The following is a 22,381-nucleotide window of genomic DNA, read 5'->3' on the forward strand; positions in this document are numbered from 1 at the left end:
CTCCCAGCAAGCCTGGGAGTTGTAGTTTTGAAACATCTGGAGGTCCGCAGGTTGAAGATTACTGAGGGCAGAGAGTTCACTCGAGTATAAGCCGAGGGGGGGTGTTTTCAGCACGAAAAATCGTGTTGAAAAACTCGGCTTATACTCGAGTATATATGGTACATGTCTTTCCTAGCTAGTCCTTACCACAGCTATATATGTGGTAGTCATAATGGTGGGTGGACATGGGCAAAACCTGCACCCATATGACGTGCTGTGCCGCCAGATGGCCCTGAAGCTCCTATTGATTTCTTCAGGAGCTTCATTGTGGAACCGCACAGAAAAGAAGTGACATGCCACAAATGTTTCATATGGTTCTGTCTTCAGCTGAAAAACTAAATAACCCATTAAAAAAAAAAAAAAATTTTTTTTTTTTTTTTTTTTTTTTTGAGTGATAAACTTGTTATATCTAGGTGGTGCAACCTTCCATATATGGATCCTGAATAAATGTTTACTAAATAGGGTTAGTTTCAGCATCTATAAGAAGTTTATGAAGATTAAAGGGGCACTCCGCTGCTCAGTATTTAGAACAAACTGTTCCAAACGCTGGAGCCGGCGACGGGATCTCGTGACGTCATAGCCCTGCCCCCTCATGACATCACACCCTGCCCCCTCAATGCAAGTCTATGGGGGTTTTCAGGGCAAATATAATCCATCTGAGACTCCCAAGTGGGTAAGTCAGTTCACATTATATGCAGTTTTAAAGGAAAACGGTCATCCTATTCACCCAAACTTAATCCAATACCCTGGGTTATAGTGCGGGTGAACAGGAGACCGATGAGGGGTCACTGACTGCTTAAGGTACCTGCAAACTGGAGATCTGTCCCTCCGAAGATCTGCTTCTATCTTCCATGAACTGTGCGCTGGAGGCGGGCCTGCCGGCTCAATTTGACTATTTATTGTCGTGGGTCATGTGAGCGCCGCGCCAACTGAGCGCTCACAAGACACGCAACAATATTCAAATCGAGCCGGCAGGCCCGCCTCCAACGCACAGTTCATGGAAGATAGAAGCAGATCTTCGGAGGGACAGATCTCCAGTTTGCAGGTACCTAAAGGAGTCAGTGACCCCTCATCAGTCTACTGTTCACCCGCACTATAACCCCAGTGTATTGGGCTTAGTGTTGGTGAACAGGATGACCGTTTTCCTTGAGTTTTCTTCTTCTTCATTTTTTTTTTTTTTTACAGAACTATTGCCAAGAGGCGAAAGTGATTTGATCTATAATCCCAATTGATATGTTTTATGAAGTCTTCAGGCAATGTTATGTTTACATAATGCATTTTTGTATTTTTTTTTTCTTCAGGAAAATCATAGCAAAAAATGCTGCAAAAAAAAAAAAAAAAACCCGGCAAAAACACAATGTGTAAACACAAATACTATTCTATCCTGACACCAAGGAGATAGCAGCAGTATACAGATAGAACTGTGGGGAGGGGGCTGTGAGCAGCCAGAAGAGACCTAATAGCTGATGGTCATCCTGTAGTTCACAGGAAGTCAGCTGACCCAGGACGGACCACTTCTTCTAACACATTAAAGTGCAAGTCCAGCATTGGTCTCCCGCCTGTTCTGCAAATAACGGTGCGGATAGACGCAGCTGATGTCGGGCTGGACAATGCCCAGCAAGTTCCATGCACGAGTCCCATTTCTCAGAAAAGGGCTTGTGCATTGAGCTTATTGGGTGACAGTACCGCCCCAGCATGAGCTGCATCTCCCTCCACCAATCTTTGCAAAACCGGCTGGAGACCAACACTGGTTGTTGGTCAAGTGTTCTGGACTCTTTATTCATCCTGCCCTTCCTCTAGTAGAAATCCGCACTGACTCCTTGTAGACACTGTATATAAGCTGGATTTACAGATCACAGCACTAGCATAATAAAACTGAGCTGACAAACGGGTACTAAAGAAAACAAAAAGCAGACGATCCTCTCCAAAAGGGACTGATTTATTTGAGCTCAAAGCTTTACAGTCATTTTAATTCTTAGCTCACACATCGGAGTGCCCTCCTACTGGTTCAGCGTCTGTACATAGTATGTTACATCTTGTATTCTGACAGATTCAGTGATGCCAAACGCTGTGCTTTATCTGATTTAAAAACACCAGGGTGCAATGCAGCAGCAGTCATGAATATTATAGACTTTTGTCTCTTCTAAAACCAGATTTAAAGGGGTACTTCACTGGAAAAATTTTTTTTAAATCAACTGGTGCCAGAAAGTTAAACAGATTTGTAATTTACTTCTTTTTAATCTTCTTAAAGGAGTAGTCCAGTGGTGACCAACTTATCCCCTATCCTAAGGATAGGGGATAAATTTCAGATCGCGGGGGGTCCGACCGCTGGGGCCCCCTGCGATCTCCTGTACGGGGCCCCGACAGCCCCTCCGCACGAAGCGGCGGCCGACACGCCCCCTCAATACAACTCTATGGCAGAGCCAAAGCGCTGCCTTTGGCAATCTCCGGCTCTGCCATAGTGATGTATTGAGGGGGCCTGTCGGCCGCCGCTTCGTGCGGAGGTCGACACCTGCTATCTGGCCGGAGAGCCGGGGCCCCGTACAGAGAGATCGCAGGGGGCCCCAGCGGTCGGACCCCCCTGCAATCTCAAACTTATCCCCTATCCTTAGGATAGGGGATACGTTTTTCACCACTGGACTACCCCTTTAATCCTTCCAGTACTTATCAGCTGCTGTATGCACCACAGGAAGTTCTTTTCTTATTAAATTTCCTTTTCTCTCTGCTGACATCTCTGTCCATGTCAGAAACTGCCCAGAGGAGGAGCAAATCCCCATAGCAAACCTATCCTACTCTGGACAGTTCCTGACATGGACAGAGGTGTCAGCAGAGAGCACTGTGGTCAGACAGAAAGGAAAAAAGAAAAAAAAACTTCATGTGGAGAATACAGCAGCTGATAAGTACTGGAAGGATTAAGATTTTTAAATAGAAGTAATTTACAAATCTTTTTAACTTTCTGGCACCAGTTGATTTAAAAAAAAAAAAAAAAAAAAAGGTTTCTAGAGGAGTACCCCTTAGTGATTCTAGCGATCGCAGGATGCCTTGTACGTTTGGACTGTGCACATGTAAATACCTGATTCCTGTCCCGTTGAGCAGACACAGCTTCACTGTTCCCTGTAGTGTTGACATAGACGTGTGACATTATTTAGACTCCCAGTTGTGCCAATGTACACATGACCTAGATCTGCAGTGGTAAAATTGACCCTGAAATCTATTGCGCACAATGAGCTATTTTTATTAATAAATCGAAAGGAGAAAAAATCGGATATACTAAAATGCAGTGCACACCTAAAGGTGTGCACTGCATTTTAGTAGATCCGCTTTTTTCTCCTTTTATTTTGTATATGGCTATTAAAGGGGTACTCCGGTGGAAAACTTATTTTTTTTTTAAATGAACTGGTGCCAGAAAGTTAAACAGATTTGTAAATTACCTCTGTTAAAACAAATCTTAATCCTTTTAGTACTTTTTAGCAGCTGTATGCTACAGAGGAAATTTTTTACTCTTTGAATTTCTTTTTTGTCTTGTTCACAGTGCTCTCTGCTGACACCTGATGCCCGTATCAGGAACTGTCCAGAGCAGCATAGGTTTGCTATGGGGATTTTCTCCTGCTCTGGACAGTTCCTGATACGGGCATCAGGTGTCAGCAGAGAGCACTGTGGACAAGACAAAAAAGAAATTCAAAAAGTAAAGATTTTCCTCTGTAGCATACAGCTGCTAAAAAGTACTAAAAGGATTAAGATTTTTTAATAGAAGTAATTTACAAATCTGCTTAACTTTCTGGCACCAGTGCATTTAAAAAATAAAAAAAGTTTTCCACCGGAGTACCCCTTTAAGATATACTTCTTTGCACCCTGATATGTACTCTGATATAGAGGTTGAGCCCCCTGTGTTTTTGTGTTTTGATTGGATATTTTTATTAATATTCAATTATCCTGTTGTTTTTGACTGATAACTTTTTCTACCATCTTTCTTTTAGAGTATTAAATCTGCAGAATTAATCGGCACCTTCGTAAATCCTGAAGTCTTCCTCAAGCTGATTTTGTCTGCTCTGGGGAAGTCTCCCATATCTTCACACCTGACAGTGTTGGCGGGGTGTATTCGAGGGAGCTCCGGTGCGGTGCTGAAGCCACATTTGCAACGAATAGCTGATGTCCTTTCTAAGAATGAGATCTGTCAGGGATCTGAAAAGGTAAGAAAATGATGGCAATTCCTTGAGGGGCCACAGAGAAAGCTTGAGGTATTTTCATTGCAGTGCCAATTGAAGTATAAAAATGTGTATTTAAAGGGGTTCTCCACCATAAGGTGATTTTAGTACGTACCTGGCAGACAGTAATGGACATGCTTAGGAAGGATCTGCACTTGTCTTGGGGCTAAATGGTTATGTCATGAGATTACCATAACACTGTGACAAACTGTTTGACTTTTCTTATTTTGACTACAAATCCCACAATTCCATCTTCCTCCCTCCCACACATCAGCCACCCCACCCATTGAAACATAAATGAGCTGCATCCATTCAAAGACCTGTGGTTTTCAATCAGGGTGCCTACAGCTGTTGAATTAGTTTCAGATTGATCTCTCTCCCACCAAGCGATCTCTCCACCCATTGAAGCAGACAGGCTCCCTGTCATCAGCTGACTAGTGAGTCAGGTCTCTGCCACATTGCAACCTGGAAAAAATTCCTGGAATACCCCTTTAAATCACTGTGTGGTGGTGATAAATCTACTATGTATTATCCCGCTTGCTGACTGCTTTTTTTTTTAGCATTGCCCTGTTCAGACACAGCTGATGATCGGTCACTATACGGTAGTCACCACATTAGATGAGCATTGTCTGAACCCACTGATTTCATCAGGATCAGCCTACCATCTAATGTCTATAAGGGTGCCCTGACTTTTTCCCCTATAGCAGATTTTGGAGGTGGAGGGGGGGGGGGGGGAGAGAGAAAGAAAGAAAGATTAAAGGGGTACTCTAGTGGAATTTTTTTTTTTTCAAATGAACTGGTGCCAGAAAATGAAACAGATTTGTAAATTACTTCTATTAAAAAAAAAAAGTTATGCTTCCAGGAATTATTAGCAGCTGTATGCTACAGAGGAAGTTCTTTGATTTTTTAATTTCTTTTTTCTCTTGTCCACAGTGCTCTCTGCTGACACCTCTGTCCCTGTCAGGGACTGTAGTGAGTAGGGATCGACCGATTATCGGTTTGGCCGATATTAACGGCCGATAATCGCGATTCTGGACATTATCGGTATCGGCAATTACCTTGCCCCGCCACCTGCACCTCCCCCACCGCACCACCCTCCCACCAACCCATCGCCGCCGCTGACCATCTTGGGACACGCTGCAGAGACCCCTGGGAAACAGCTGCCTATACATTTCCCTTGCTGTGGCTACTGCAGGGATAATGTACTTCTGTGGTCCCTAACCTGTCGCGTTCCAGGTTTTGCAAAACTACAACTCCCCGGATACCAAGATGGCTGACAATGGTGTGCTGGGAGTTGTAGTCTGGAAAAGTCGGGTGACAACCAATTAGGTCATCATCATAGATCAGTGGTGTCCAAACTGTGGCCCTCCAGCTGTTGCAAAACTACAACTCCCAGCATTCTCTGACAGCAAACGGCATGCTGGAGTTGTAGTTTTACAGGAGCTTGAGTGCCATAGTTTGGAGAGCACTTACGGACCATGCAATTTGGGATTATAGAGGGAAGTCTGTAAAAGACAACCCTAGGGCCTAATAGGGGTTTAGCGATTATGTTAAAGTGTACTCCGGTGGAAAGCATTTTTTATAAATTTTTTTTTTTTTTAATCAACTGGTGCCAGAAAGTTAAACAGATTTGTAAATCACTTCGATTAAAAAATCTTTACCCTTCCAGTACTTTTTAGCAGCTGTATGTTACAGAGTAAATTCTGTTCTTTTTGAATTTCTTTTTTGTCTTGTCCACAGTGCTCTCTGCTGACACCTGATGCCCCTATCAGGAACTGTCCAGAGCAGGAGAAAATCCCCATAGAAAACCTATGCTGCTCTGGACAGTTCCGGACACGGACAGAGGTGTCAGCAGAGAGCACTGTGGACAAGACAAAAAAAGAAAGTAAAAAAGAAAAGAATTTCCTGTGTAGCATACAGCTGCTAAAAAGTACTGGAAGGGTAAAGATTTTTTAATACAAGTCATTTACAAATCTGTTTAACTTTCTGGCACCAGTTGATTTAACAAAAAAAAAAAAAAAAAGTAAAATGTTTTCTACTGGAATACCCATTTAAGCCATAGATATATTTATACACATACAAGTCTGAAGTTGGGTGACAACCAATTAGGTAATCATCATAGATCAGTGGTGTCCAAACTGTGGCCCTCCAGCTGTTGCAAAACTACAACTCCCAGCATTCCCTGACAGCCAACGGCATGCTGGAGTTGTAGTTTTACAAGAGCTTGAGTGCCATAGTTTGGAGAGCACTTATGGACCTTGCAATTTGGGCTTATAGAGGGAAGTCTGTAAAAGACAACCCTAGGGCGATTATGTTAAATGGGTACTCCGGTGGAAAGCATTTTTATTTTTTAATCAACTGATGCCAGAAAGTTAAACAGATTTGTAAATGACTTCTATAAAAAAAAAAAAAAAAAAAAAAAATCTTTACCCTTCCAGTACTTTTTAGCAGCTGCATGCTCCAGAGGAAATTCTTTCCTTTTTTGTCTTGCCCACAGTGCTCTCTGCTGACACCTGATGCCCGTATCAGGAACTGTCCAGAGCAGGAGAAAATCCCCATTGCAAACCTATGCTGCTCTTGACACTTCCGGACACGGACAGAGGTGTCAGTAGAGAGCACTGTGGACAAGACAAAAAAGAAATAAAAAAAGAATTTCCTCTGTAGCATACAGCGGCTAAAAGGTACTGGAAGGGTAAAGATTTTTTAATAGAAGTCATTTACAAATCTGTTTAACTTTCTGGCACCATTTGATTTAAAAAAAAAAAAAATTTTCCACCGGAGTACCCCTTTAACCCCTTAAGGACGCAGGACGTAAATGTACGTCCTGGTGAGGTGGTACTTAACGCACCAGGACGTACATTTACGTCCTAAGCATAACTGCGGGCATCGGAGCGATGCCCGTGTCATGCGCGGCTGATCCCGGCTGCTAATCGCAGCCAGGGACCCGCCGGCAATGGCCGACGCCCGCGATCTCGCGGGCGTCCGCCATTAACCCCTCAGGTGCCGGGATCAATACAGATCCCGGCATCTGCGGCGGTTCGTGATTTGAATGAACGATCGGATCGCCCGCAGCGCTGCTGCGGGGATCCGATCATTCATAACGCCGCACGGAGGTCCCCTCTCCTTCCTCCGTGCGGCTCCCGGCGTCTCCTGCTCTGGTCTGTGATCGAGCAGACCAGAGCAGAAGATGACCGATAATACTGATCTGTTCTATGTCCTATACATAGAACAGATCAGTATTAGCAATCATGGTATTGCTATGAATAGTCCCCTATGGGGACTATTCAAGTGTAAAAAAAAATGTAAAAAAATGTAAAAGTAAAAGTAAAAAAAAAGTGAAAAATCCCCTCCCCCAATAAAAAAGTAAAACGTCCGTTTTTTCCTATTTTACCCCCAAAAAGCGTAAAAAACATTTTTTATAGACATATTTGGTATCGCCGCGTGCGTAAATGTCCGAACTATTAAAATAAAATGTTAATGATCCCGTACGGTGAACAGCGTGAACGAAAAAAAAAAAAAAAAGTCCAAAATTTACTTTTTTAATACATTTTATTAAAAAAAAAATTATAAAAAATGTATTAAAAGTTTTTTATATGCAAATGTGGTATCAAAAAAAAGTACAGATCATGGCGCAAAAAATGAGCCCCCATACCGCCACTTATACGGAAAAATAAAAAAGTTAGAGGTCATCAAAATAAAGGGATTATAAACGTACAAATTTGGTTAAAAAGTTTGTGATTTTTTTTAAGCGCAACAATAATATAAAAGTATATAATAATGGGTATCATTTTAATCGTATTGACCCTCAGAATAAAGAACAGATGTCACTTTTACCATAAATTGTACGGCGTGAAAACAAAACCTTCCAAAATTAGCAAAATTGCGTTTTTCGTTTTAATTTCCCCACAAAAATAGTGTTTTTTGGTTGCGCCATACATTTTATGATATAATGAGTGATGTCATTACAAAGGACAACTGGTCGCGCAAAAAACAAGCCCTCATACTAGTCTGTGGATGAAAATATAAAAGAGTTATGATTTTTAGAAGGCGAGGAGGAAAAAATGAAAACGTAAAAATTAAATTGTCTGAGTCCTTAAGGCCAAAATGGGCTGAGTCCTTAAGGGGTTAAGTCATATATATAGATATATATATATATATATATATATATATATATATATATATATATACATATATATATATATATATATATATATACATATATATAAAAAGAGAATATCCACAGCACACATCCAATGGGTGAAAAATCAAAAGTGGTTTATTCCATCAAACAGAGTGTTCTGGACACTCTGTTTGATGGAATAAACCACTTTTGATTTTTCACCCATTGGATGTGTGCTGTGGATATTCTCTTTTTATCTAAAATGGATCCCTGACCCGGGTCTGGACCTGCGAGCACCATAATACATTTAATATAATTTTTTTTGGATGTGCTGTTTTCCTACAACTTCTATATATATATATATATATATATATATATAGCTGGATTATTGGGGTGGGCTGCAATATAAGCCCTACCCGGAACGCGGTCCAGATCCGGACCGCTAGTAATGCGTAAGTAGTGTGTTTTTTGTGACTAAAATTAATAGAAGACCCGGTCTTATTTTCGGAGGAACACGGTATATATATACACACACACATATATATATATAAAAGTCTGAAGTCGGTTGACAACCAATTAGGTATTCATCATAACCAGTGGTCTCCAAACTGTGACCCTTCTGCTGTTGCAAAACTCCAACTCACAGCATGCCCGGACAGCAAACGGCTGTCCGGGCATGCTGGAGTTGGAGTTTTGCAACAGCTGAAGGGCCGCAGTTTGGAGACCACTGTCATCGATCATATATAGGCTCTGTATATAAATATGGCATCTACACTCATTTTGCTCATTGTTATGTTATGCTATGTTTAATGCAGTATTACATCAATAGTTTGCATGATCATTTCTCATGACAATGACATTTTGCAGACCTCATAGAAGACACAGAATCCTTCCATATATTATAACTTCTTAAATGGAACAAAATCCTTGTGAGAAGCTACAATAAGAATCCTTACAGCTTCATCATCCCCCCCCTCTAAAGAGCAAATCTCAATGCGTCCTATTGTTCAGCAGCCAGTGGTAATTGTAGCAATCTCCAGTGTGTTGATGTATTGGGGGGTATTTTTTGTGTATATATTCTATTGCTGCGGACAAAGCAAACGGCCCACACTGAAGCCCGGCCATTGATGGCTCCTTTATAAATATGGCGTGCTCTTTTCAATATTGCGCTGTTGATAGACCGTCCATACGTGGAGCTTAATCCGGGCAGGCAGCATGAACTAACCCAGTCTTGTCAGGGAAATGAGATTATCAATTTGAGATGATGTAGTGTCAGCACCCCATGTCATCGGAGTCACCGAACGCTGTGATCTTAATAGCTGGATAAGAGGATTCCCAGGTGTATGGCTCTGAAGGACGCACCTGGAGGATGGGAGAGCTACAGAACACTGCGGGATTCAGTACTCTTAAAATGCTGTATAGTCAGTTTTACCTAAGTTAGGAAGTTCCTAGAAAAGCTGGGTGACCACCAGTATGGACATTATCGTTACTTCATAGGTGTCCCCCAATCTTTCTAGAAAGGCAAATCTGTGCAATGACCTTTTCTCCTGCTTCTACGCAGATGTAAGAATCTTCAAATCTTTATTTGAGTCTTAAATCCAGTACAGACAGCACAAGGCAGATGGACGTGTTTCAGACAGTTTAGTATTGACATCACTGTGCAAGGCACAGTGGCCAATAGTGATGTCCTTGTTCAAAGTACAGTAGCCATTAAATGCCAGTACTGATGTCCCGGTGCAAGATACGGTGGCCAATAGTGAAGCCACTGTGCAAGGCACAGTGGCCAATAGTGATGTCCTTGTTTAAAGTACAGTAGCCATTAAATGCCAGTACTGATGTCCCGGTGCAAGGTACGGTGGACAAAAGTGAAGCCACTGTGCAAGGCACAGTGGCCAATAGTGATGTCCTTGTTTAAAGTACAGTAGCCATTAAATGCCAGTACTGATGTCCCGGTGCAAGGTACGGTGGACAAAAGTGAAGCCACTGTGCAAGGCACAGTGGCCAATAGTGATGTCCTTGTTTAAAGTACAGTAGCCATTAAATGCCAGTACTGATGTCCCGGTGCAAGATACGGTGGCCAATAGTGAAGCCACTGTGCAAGGCACAGTGGCCAATAGTGATGTCCTTGTTTAAAGTACAGTAGCCATTAAATGCCAGTACTGATGTCCCGGTGCAAGGTACGGTGGACAAAAGTGAAGCCACTATAGTGAAGCCACTGTGCAAGGTATGGTGGCCAATAGTGAAGCCACTGTGCAAGGTACTGTGGCCAATAGTGATGTCCTTGTTCAAAGTACAGTAGCCATTAAATGCCAGTACTGACGTCCCGGTGCAAGGTACGGTGGACAAAAGTGAAGCCACTATAGTGAAGCCACTGTGCAAGGTATGGTGGCCAATAGTGCAGCCACTATAGTGAAGCCACTGTGCAAGCTATGGTGGCCAATAGTGAAGCCCCTGTGCAAGGTACGGTGGCCAATAGTGAAGCCACTGTGCAAGGTACGGTGGCCAATAGTGAAGCCACTGTGCAAGGTATGGTTGCCAATAGTGAAGCCACTGCAAGGTATGGTTGCCAATAGTGAAGCCACTGCAAGGTACGGTGGCCAATAGTGAAGCCACTGTGCAAGGTACAGTGGCCAATAGTGAAGCCCCTGTGCAAGGTACAGTGGCCAATAGTGAAGCCACTGTGCAAGGTACAGTGGCCAATAGTGAAGCCACTGTGCAAGGTATGGTGGCCAATAGTGAAGCCACTGTGCAAGGTATGGTAGCCAATAGTTGAAGCCACTGTGCAAGGTATGGTTGCCAATAGTGAAGCCACTGTGCAAGGTACGGTGGACAATAGTAAAGCCCCTGTGGAAGGTACAGTGGCCAATAGTGAAGCCACTGTGCAAGGTACAGTGGCCAATAGTGAAGCCCCTGTGCAAGGTACAGTGGCCAATAGTGAAGCCCCTGTGCAAGGTACAGTGTCCAATAGTGAAGCCACTGTGCAAGGTATGGTGGCCAGTAGTTGAAGCCACTGTGCAAGGTATGGTGGCCCTTTTGAGAGAAGACGTGATGTCCCTGTGAAAGTTATGGTGGTCTTTTGGAGCCATTGGTATAATCACTGTGCAACTTACTGTGGCCAATAGTTATGTTCTTGTGCAAGGTACGGTGGCCATTAGGAGCCAGTACTGACATCCTGGTGTAGAGCAGGGTGGCCAATAGTGAAGTTATGGTGGCCTTGTTAAGGCAAGTAGTAATGTCCCTGTGCTAAGGTATGGTTACCGTTTTAGGGCCTTTAGTAACGTCACTGTACAAGGGTATGGTGGCTGTTTTGGGCCAGTAGTGACATCACTGGGTCAGTTGTGGGCATTTGCGATGCCTCTATCCAAGGTACCGTAGGTGTCTGGGGCCAGTAGTGATGTTAGCATGCAAGAAGAGTCATTACAGTGCAAGTTATGGTGGCTGGGTGCAGTCAGTAGTGACATCACTGAGGTTTGGTGGCCAAATCCAACTAGTAGGGACTTCCCTGGCTGCACCTTGATGGCCATTTGAGGCCAATAATAATGTCACTATACAATGATGTCCTATGCATGTCTCTCCGCACTTATATAAGAGACACAGGGGCCCATACTATGCTTCATTCCAGTATGTGACAACCAGTATGTGACGGTAGAAATTTAATTTACAGTCAGTAGTGACTATGAGTAGCTACATGGCTGTGATTTCCAAACTCCAGATGTTGCAAAACTACAACTCCCTGCATGCCCAGACAGGCACCATTCTGGGAGTTGTAGTTTTGCAACATCTGGAGGTCCACGGTTTGGAGACCACTACTTGATGTATGTATAGAGCAGTGTTTCCCAACCAGGATGCCTCCAGCTGTTGCAAAACTACAACTCCCAGCATGCCCGGACAGCCTTTGGCTGTCCGGGCATGCTGGGAGTTGTAGTTTTGCAACAGCTGGAGGCACCCTGGTTGGAAAACACTGGTCTAGAGTATTAGATATATCCGGCTTGGATTGGAGGGTGGTTGCAGTATTATATCAGTAATAAAATTCAAAGACCTGAAGTTTACAGGTGATTTTATGGTTTGGAGTGAAATGATTTTTTGATGTCTCCATTATTAGTTTCCTGTTTTTCGGGTGGTATTATGTTCAGTAATGTGCTGGAAAGTGAGATTACTGCAGACCTTGTTAATGCATTTGCTATGCAGTGACTAAGATCACAGGAGCCACAGGGAAGCGGCAGCTGCGCGGGTGTAACGTGAGCGTCAGCGACTCCATACCCTAAACCTATGTAACTGGAGAACATAGGTAGACGAGACCTAGCTCCGACTTCATAGTCACCGGCTAATCTACATGGCGTCTCGCGTCTGATAACCTACTCGTCGCGCCAAGTGGTGTGAGCTAGGATCGTGTCTAGGGGAGTGAAGTAAATCATCAGGTGGTGGGTGCAGGCCCACAGGACTGTAAAGTAATACGATTCTGATCTGTCGTATGGGAGACAATGTCCAAAATGTAGCTTTTTAAGTGGGAGGGATGTGCCTCCCAAGCGGACAGCGCCATTCTTTATTGTCTTATGTCCACAAGGAGATGATACAACAGAGATGACTTTGTATGAGAAGACATCCTCCTGAGCAGAAAGTTAAAGGGGTATTCCGGGATAATTTTCTTTGACTGTGCTACAGGGGCTGTAAAGTTAGTGTAGTTCATAATAAAGTGTCTGTACCTGTGTTTCATGGTGGTCTCTCAATTTTTGCCCCAATGTTTATTTATAACAGCATCCAAAATGAGTGTCGTCTCAGGCTTTCCCAGATTGCAGTGAGGCCCGAGACATTACATCACTAGACAGGTGATAAGGGAGAACCTGTCTGCTTCAATGGGTGGAGCGTTCGCTGGGTGGGAGGGAGATCCTTCTGGAAGAATTGTAGTTTTGCAATAGCTAGAGGAACCCTGGTCAGAAAACACTGGTCTGTTGTATGGAAAGGATTACAATTGTGTTTCAGTGGGTGGGTTGGCTAATGCTCTCATAGACATGAATGGAGGGGGGCATGATGACGGCTGTGGTCGCTCGTCATCCGGCACATAGCAGAGTCCGCTCCTTGCACCGGTTGACTGGGGTGCTGCGTCGGAGGTCGGAGATCGTTGGGGGTCCCAATGGCCGGACCCCCGTGATCAAACATCTTATCCCCTATCCTTTGGAATGGGGATAAGATGTTTAGGGGTGGAGTACCCCTTTAAGTTGACAAGGCGCCTCCTTTTTAAAGCTACTCATAGACATAGAGGGGAATTCATCAACTGGCGTGCATCTGCAAAATGACATGTCCAGTGTGTGTTTATTTTGTGTACTGACTTTATTCTCTCATTTTGCTCTCTTTTCATGTTGTCCGCACTGGCTTTGCCATTTTTATTGTTGTTCGCTTTGAGGGGGCGTAGTTATTGGATGGTTGGTGCACTGTATTTATCATTTGTGCAGCAAAAAAGTCTTTTGCGCAAAAGCAGGAATGTGCATGAGATTTTCATAATTTCTTACACTGTTTATAAAGTGACGCGCACAACTGGGAAAACCAGACACTTGTGCAGCAGGTTTCGCTTTATGCAAATAAGTTCCCTCATACTGTACTTCCTGCAAGACATTTCTGTCCCTAATGGGGAAACAGTGGTATAAAAAAAATACCCACCCTGTCTCATATACCGTATTTTTCACCCTATAGGACGCACCGGCGTATAAGACGCACCCAATTTATTGATGCAAAATCTAAAAAAATTAAGATTTTGAACCCAATAGTGGTCTTCAACCTGCGGACCCCCAGATGTTGCAAAACTACTACTCCCAGCAAGCCTGAACAGCCGTTGGCAGGTTGAAGACCAACCCAATAGTGGTCTTCAACCTGCGGACCTCCAGATGTTGCAAAACTACTACTCCCAGCATGCCTGAACAGCCAACGGCAGGTTGAGGACCAACCCAATAGTGGTCTTCAACCTGCGGATCTCCAGATGTTGCAAAACTACAACTCCAAGCATGCCCGGACAGCCGTTGGCTGTCCGGGCATGCTGGGAGTTGTAGTTTTGCAACATCTGGAGGTCCGCAGATTGAAGACCACCGCATAGGAGGTAATACTCACGTGTCCTCGCTGCTCCGGACCCGTCACCGCTACCCTGGATGTCGCTCCATCGCTGTCGCCGTGTCCCCGTCACTCTGGAACGTCTCTGCTGCCGGCCGGGTATCCTTGCTCTCCGTCGCCGCCATCACGTCGTTACGCACGCCGACGCACGTACGCTTCGACGTTATGACGAGGAAGGAGAGCGCCGGCCATACAGGGGATCCCTGAACGGAGAAGACACCGAGGAGGCAGGTAAGGTCCCTCCCGGTGTCCTGTAAGCACTAACCCGGCTATTCAGTCGGGCTGTTCGCGGTGAATTCGCCGCGATAGGGGTGTATTCGCCGTATAAGACGCACCGACTTTTTCCCCCCAGTTTTGGGGAAGAAAAAGTGCGTCTTATACGGCGAAAAATACGGTATTCTATCTTCATCCAGTATCCGATAACCACCAGACATTACAGCAGTGTTTTCCAACTAGGGTGCCTCCAGCTGTTGCATGCATTAGATTTATGACAAAAGATCCTGATCTGGATCCCCTGACCATCTAAGGCCTCTTTCACACTACAGGTATCATCCTGCTTTTTTACTGACGTTATTTTACAATAACGGATGAAAAAACCCGGATGCAATAACTGGTAATAACGGATGATAACTGATGACCATCATCCGTTATTTTTCATGGGTTTTTTCTTAAAAACCTGATGTTGTTCATCAGTTATTACCAGATTATTATTTTTTTTATCAGGTTTTTAACCCTTTTTTGTAAAACTGTACTGAGCATGCTCAGTACAAAAAAGGATGTTAAAAACCTGACAATACCTGATGATAACGGATGTTTTTTTTTTAACATCTGGTTTCCATAGACTTCAATGTTAAATATTAAAGGGGTACTCCGGCCCTGAGACGTCTTATCCCCGGAGTATCGTGACGTCACGACTCCCCCACTGTGTGACGTCACCCCCCCCCCCCCCCCCCCCGCTATGCAAGTCTGTCACACCCCTTCCCATAGACTTACATAGCGGGGGCGGGGTGACGTCACATGGGGGCGGAGTCGTGACGCCACAATACTCCGGCCCCGGAGTAGCGCCTGGATAGGGGATAAGATGTCTCGAGGCCGGAGTGCCCCTTTAACATCCGGTTTGTCACCATTAGTGCATGCGACATCTTTTGTGTGGCAATGAGGGTCAGTGTGTACAGTGTGTACATCAGTGTTTCCCAACCAGGGTGCCTCCAGCTGTTGCAAAACTACAACTCCCAGCATGCCCTGACAGCCTTTGGCTGTCCGGGCATACTGGGAGTTGTAGTTTTGCAACAGCTGCAGGCACCCTAGTTCAGAAATACTGGATTAGATGGTCAGTGGATCCAGATCAGGATCTGTTGGCATAAATCTAATGCCTGAAAACATCCCCTTCATCTAAGGCTCTGTTCACATTTATACTACTATAATCACTACGTTTTGGTTCCTATTGGCGACAATGGCGCACATTTTACCAAATGTCGGTGAAAATGTAGTCCTGGATTTGTATGAATTTGGTGTATTGGTATCAGCCCTCCACAATATATACCATATCTGACTCTCTTCACGCCACGATTTGTGCTACACCCCCCCCCCCCCCAATCATAGAAAACCGATGGCCACCAAAAGAATATGTAACGACAATAGCTCCGCTTGGTACATGGCTTTTATTAATGTCCTTCCAATGCATGTAGTGTGCTGTAGGGAAGACTTTGTCGGGTCCCATTACACTGTGCATAATGTAACTTTATTCCATGATGTCTTTTCTGCTATAGATGCATATCTAATGCTCTAAAATGCCGGTTAATGTGTGGCGCTGCTGACTAATCTTAAGCGTCCATCTTTGGCCATTTGAGCGGTATGCCTGGTATGTGACGACTGAGAAGTATCATTTCTGCTTTAATCGGGCCGGGCTCACTGATGGGTTACAATATCAATATTTCTCATCTGGGCTCCCTAACAATGGATCTTCTATGTGTTCACTTGACAGGTGCTGTACATGGAGCAGTTACTGTGCTGCGTACAGGCCACCATCAGTATATGCCAGCAGTACTGTACAGACATCAGCCTGCAGTGTATGAAGGTCCTGATAACAATACTCGCCAGCCCGGCCTCCGAGCCCCTGTATGAAAAGGTAATATCTCTCCTCTGTCTGTTGCTCATGATGCCTTTACTGACTGAGATCAGCTTGGGTTCCCTGTTACATAGACAACTATACAGATATGGTGTAAATACATGCACTTACTGCCCCCTGCTGGTAGGTGTCTCTCCTGTTTACTATATCAAGGAACAAGAATTTCATACTGTTAATATAGTGTCTGACTGTGGAGGTCATACCACCGGTGAGTAGCAACCATCTCCGGCCGTGGCAAAAAGGGCCAGACAGGGTTGGGTGGGCCCACAAAAGTCTGATAAATGCAGCGTCCACAGGTCTCTCAAGATACTTGGATGCTGCATTTATCCGACTTTTATGGCGTATTCTGTGGAAATGCCGTAAGTGTTCCAGATAATAACTCGGAGGCTCTTCCTTTTGGACAATCCCTCAATATGCTGTACTTTGGTATGTCCAGCGATCCCACAGATATGCAGTGGGGAAATTAGGGCCAAGTTTCGGAGGTCACAGGGGGTCCCAGAGGTCGGACTCCCTGCGATTAGACACGTATCCCTTATCCTGTAAATAGGGAATATATTTTTAAACACTGGCATACCCCTTTAAGGGTCTATTCACACGTAGAGTATTCTGCACAGATTTGATGCGCAGGATTTCTAGACATTCAGTTGACATTGAAATCTACAGCAGAAAATCCTGAGCATCAAATCTGCGCAGAATACTTTACGTTTGTATTGACTTAAAGGAGTAGTCCAGCATAGAAAAATGTATCCCCTATTCAAATAATGGCGGATGAGTGTCAGACTGCGGGGGGGGGGTTCGACCATTGGGGAACCCCCCTCCCCCACGCCACGAACTCCGGCACCCTGGCTCCCCTACCATACCGCGCCACACCTCTACCATCCGCCAGCTACCTGATGCAAGGCTACAACTCCCAGCATGCCCTTACAGTGAGGACATGCTGGGGGTTGTAGTCTTTCAACTGCTAGCAAACGGATGGTGGATGCTTGGGCGGGTGGGAGAGAGGCTGGGAGATGTGCGGGGATACTGTGTCCCCATCCCCCTGAGAGAGGGTAGTGGGGATGGCGGCTGTAAAGGAGAGGGTCACATTCTTCTATGGGGACACATTTTTCTTAATTTCAACGGAAATGCCCGAATATGGCTTCGGTTCTCCTCCCATAGAGATTAATGGAAGGTGCGAGCCCTCCCCTGCTCAGTGCATCAACTGAAAAGGGGGCATGGTCTCCGAAAAGGGGCGTGTTCCCGACATTTTCACAAAATCAACTGATGCCAGAAAGTTAAACAGATTTGTAAATTACTTCTATTAAAAAAATCTTAATCCTTCCAATACTTATTAGCATCTAAATACTACAGAGGAAATTCTTTTCTTTTTGGATTTCTTTTCTGTCACGAGCACAGTGCTCTCTGCTGACACCTCTGTCCATGTCAGGAACTGTCCAGAACTGGAGAAAATCCCCATAGCAAACCTATGCTGCTCTGGACAGTTCCTAAAAGGGCCAGAGGTGTCAGCAGAGAGCACTGTGTTTGTGACAGAAAAGAAATCCAAAAAGAAAAGAATTTCCTCTGTAGTATATAGACACTAATAAGTACTGGAAGGATTAAGATTTTTTTCAAATAGAAGTAATTTACAAATCTGTTTACATTGCTGGCACCAGTTGATTTTAAATAAAAGAAAAAGTTTTCCACCAGAGTACCCCTTTAAATGTTCAGTGTAGGAAAAAGTGAGCATTACACTGTGATAATTTTAAATGAATTGGTAGTCTTCATAATGTGAGACAGAACAGGAGAACAGAACAAAGAATCCCGCACTATTAACTCCGGGTTCCCAAATAGGGTGTATGAAAATGTGTTATATCTAAATGGAACATAGCCTTAAAGGGGTTATCAACTGGCTCCAGAAAGTTAGACAGATTTGTAAATTACTTCTATTAAAAAATCTTAATCCTTTCAGTACTTATGAGCTCCTGAAGTTAAGGTTGTTCTTTTCTGTCTAAGTGCTCTCTGATGACTCGTGTCTCGGGAACCGCCCAGTTTAGAAGCAAATCCCCATAGCAAACCTCTTCTAAACTGGGCGTTTCCTTAGACAGGTGTCATCAGAGAGGACTAAGACAGAAAAGAACAACCTTAACTTCAGGAGCTCATAAGTACGGAAAGGATTAAGATTTTTTAATAGAAGTAATTTACAAATCTGTTTAACTTTCTGGAGCCAGTTCAGATATATATATATATATATATATATATATATATATATATATATATATATATATATATATATATATATAAAAAAGTTTTTTCCTGGATAACCCCTTTAATGATTTGCTATCCATATGGATGATGCATCAGCTGACCACACCAATGTCCTTTGGAATGTCATCGTATGCTTAAAGGGGTTATCCATGAAAAAACTTTTTTTTTATATGTCAACTGGCTCCAGAAAGTTAAACAGATTTGTAAATTACTTCTATTTAAAAATCTTAATCCTTTCAGTTCTTATGAGCTTCTGAAGTTAAGGTTGTTCTTTTCTGTCTAAGTAATCTCTGATGACACGTGTCTCGGGAACCGCCCAGTTTAGAAGAGGTTTGCTATGGGAATTTTCTTCTAAACTGGACGGTTCCCGAGACACGTGTCATCAGAGATTACTTGGACAGAAAAGAACAACCTTAACTTCAGAAGCTCATAAGTACTGAAAGGATTAAGATTTTATAATAGAAGTAATTTACAAATCTGTCTAACTTTCTGGAGCCAGTTGAGAGAGATATATATATATATATATATATATATATATATATATATATATATATATATAAGTTTTTTCCTGGAATACCCCTTTAAACCAGTGTTTTCCAACCAGGATGCCTCCAGCTGTTGCAAAGCTACAACTCCCAGCATGCCCGGACAGCCAAAGGCTGTCCGGGCATGCTGGGAGTTGTAGTTTTGCAACAGCTGGAGGCACCCTGGTTGGAAAACACTGACTTAAAAACACTAATGTTACTATTTATGGTCATAGACACCTTGTCTTTTCGTCCGGAATGACCCTATAGTATATTTGCGCTGTGTGTGCTGTTTTTATTCAGGGACCATAAAGTTCTGATATGCAGACATAAGATCGGATATGTAATGCATATCCTGAAAATCCATCACCAGGGCTAAATCAATCTTTCCTTGTCGGACCATTGAAAAGCAGACGCAGTGTCAGCAATGTAATGTTCTCCAGAAGAATCAGACTTCACAGCTTGCAAGAACAGTCTACACCCTTCAGTAACCTCATTCACATCTTCTCCTGGAGTCGTCATTATTAGTTTTTAGGTTTCTCCCTTTTTGATTACTCGGCTGTAACATTTTGTCACACTGTACATCTTACCTTGAACATTGTTTAATTGCCATTTTTCTATCTTGCCTGCACATTAAAGGGGTTATCCAGGAAAAAACGTTATATATATATATATATATATATATATATATATATATATATATATATATATATATATATACAGTATCAACTGGCTCCAGAAAGTTAAACAGATTTGTAAATTACTTCTATTAAAAAAATCTTAATCCTTTCAGTACTTATGAGCTGCTGAAGTTGGGTTGTTCTTTTCTGTCTAAGTGCTCTCTGATGACACGTGTCTCGGGAACCCCCCAGTTTAGAAGCAAATCCCCATAGCAAACCTCTTCTACTCTGTGCAGTTCCCGAGACAAGCAGAGATGTCAGCAGAGAGCACTGTTGCCAGACAGAAAAGAACAACTCAACTTCACCAGCTGATAATTCTTGAAAGGATTAAGATTTTTTAATAGAAGTAATTTACAAATCTGTTTAACTATGGCACCAGTTGATTTAAAATAAAAAGTTTTCCACCGGAGTACCCCTTTAATGACATATAGACGACACGTTTCGAGAGCGCAGCTCTTTTTATCAAGTCGTGTTTCTCATGAAGCCATACCATGAAAGTTGTATGAAGGCTGCTCTGTCTTTCTTTGCAGGTTCAAGGTGTTATGCTGTCACTAGCAGAGGTACAAGGTGTGAGCGAAATCCAAGGGCTGTACGCACGGCACATGCAAGAGTTGATGCAATGGGCTTCCAAAGGTCATGATCACTGGACCAGCTATTCCATAGAACGGGGACAGTTTGAGGTTCTCGTCACCGAATCTGGTAAGAGTTCTTGCAAGAAATACAGTGATCTCCCAACTTACAATGGCCTCAACATACAATAGTTTCAACATACAATGGTCTTATCTGGACCATTGTAAGTTGAAACCAGACTCAACATACAATGTACAGACAGTCCGGATCTGTGAAACTTGTCAATGGCCGGAAGAACTGACCAATCAGAATGGGCATTCACTGGTAAAACCCCTGTATTACTGAAGCGCATGCACTGACTAATGTCTGGTAGCGCCCCCTACAGTACAGGGAGGTATTACATGTTCTGTACACTTTACCTGTACCAGGGTTACCTGCTCCTTTGGACACCAGGTAAGGGCGAATCCATGTTACTTTTTTAGGACATTGCGTGTACTGTACAGGACCCTGAAGAAGCTCCTGTCCTCTACATAGACCAGTATTTCCCAAGCCGGGTGCCCCCAGCTGCTGCAAAACTACAACTCCCAGCATGCCCGGACAGCCAGCGGCTGTCCGGGCATGCTGGGAGTTGTAGTTTTGCAACAGCTGGAGGCTCCCTGCTTGGAAAACACTGACACAGACAGTGATTACAGCTCCCAGCAGATCTTTCTTACTTTTATATGTAAGGACTTGTTTTATCTATACAGTGGTCCCTCAACATATGATATTAATTGGTTCCAGGAGAACCATCATATGTTGAAACCATCATATGTTGAGTACATATGTCTATGTAAAAATGGTAATTGGTTCTGGGGCCTTGGAACCATTGTATGTTGAATACATATCTCTATGGGAAACTGCTAATTGGTTCTGGGATGACCATTGTATGTGGAGTGTATGGGAAGTGTTTAACAAACCAGGGTGCCTCCAGCTGTTGCACATCTACAACTCCCAGCATGCATGTACAGCCATTGGCTGTCTGGGCATGCTGGGAGTTATAGTTTTGCAACAGCTGGAGGCACACATAGTGTGTATATGTATTGTATGTGATGTGTGACATCGCATACAGTACTGTACAGTTCTTTAAATACCTTCAGGGGGGACAATGTCCTCCATTACGATCCTGCCGACTACAGCTCTATAGGAAAGGAAGGGGAGGGCAACCAGCAGCTCATTGGATGCCTGCAGCAAGATGCTCCAGGCTATTGGCTATGGCTGCACTAGGGGGGCGGGGCTTACACGGAGCTCACAGTGGAAGCCTGCGTGAGTTAGCAGGACAGCATGTGAGTAACAGGAGGCAGAACGGGGCACACGGGGACATTAAACAACTATCTGTCAGATGCTGAAGTTGTCAGCGCTGTCAGATAGCTGTTTGTACGATGGCCCCGACACACAGCAGCATCATATGTCGAGGCTGCCTTCAACATACGATGGGCTCTGAGAGGCCATCATATGTTGAAATGATCATATGTCGAGGCCATCACAAGTCGAGGGATCACTGTATTAGTTATCTACTTATTTTTCTTTAATCCTCACTTTTTCCTATTTCTGGATGACATTTTGGGGCTTTAGAACCAATTACCAGGTTTCCATAGAGTTACGGTCTCAACATACAATGGTTTCAACATACAATGGTCGTCCTGGAACCAATTAATATAGTAACTTAAGGGACCACTGTACATACATTTTTCAGCCATACATCACATTGTGACACAGGGCGATGTGCGGTTGGT

At 43.6% G+C, this 22,381-nt stretch overlaps 1 protein-coding gene across 1 annotated transcript in view; it reads left to right on the forward strand.

Moving 5' to 3' along the window:
• The window catches only part of DNAAF5 (dynein axonemal assembly factor 5), a 96,048-nt gene that overhangs the window by 19,182 nt on the left and 54,485 nt on the right, over window positions 1-22,381 (forward strand). The window contains exons 6-8 of the mRNA XM_056535920.1: window positions 4,017-4,229; window positions 16,448-16,591; window positions 20,570-20,738. Of these exons, the coding sequence (XP_056391895.1) occupies window positions 4,017-4,229; window positions 16,448-16,591; window positions 20,570-20,738 (526 nt within the window). The remainder of the gene's footprint in view (window positions 1-4,016; window positions 4,230-16,447; window positions 16,592-20,569; window positions 20,739-22,381) is intronic.

This window comes from Hyla sarda, chromosome 8, assembly GCF_029499605.1.
Source record: "Hyla sarda isolate aHylSar1 chromosome 8, aHylSar1.hap1, whole genome shotgun sequence".
Taxonomy (NCBI): domain Eukaryota; kingdom Metazoa; phylum Chordata; class Amphibia; order Anura; family Hylidae; genus Hyla; species Hyla sarda.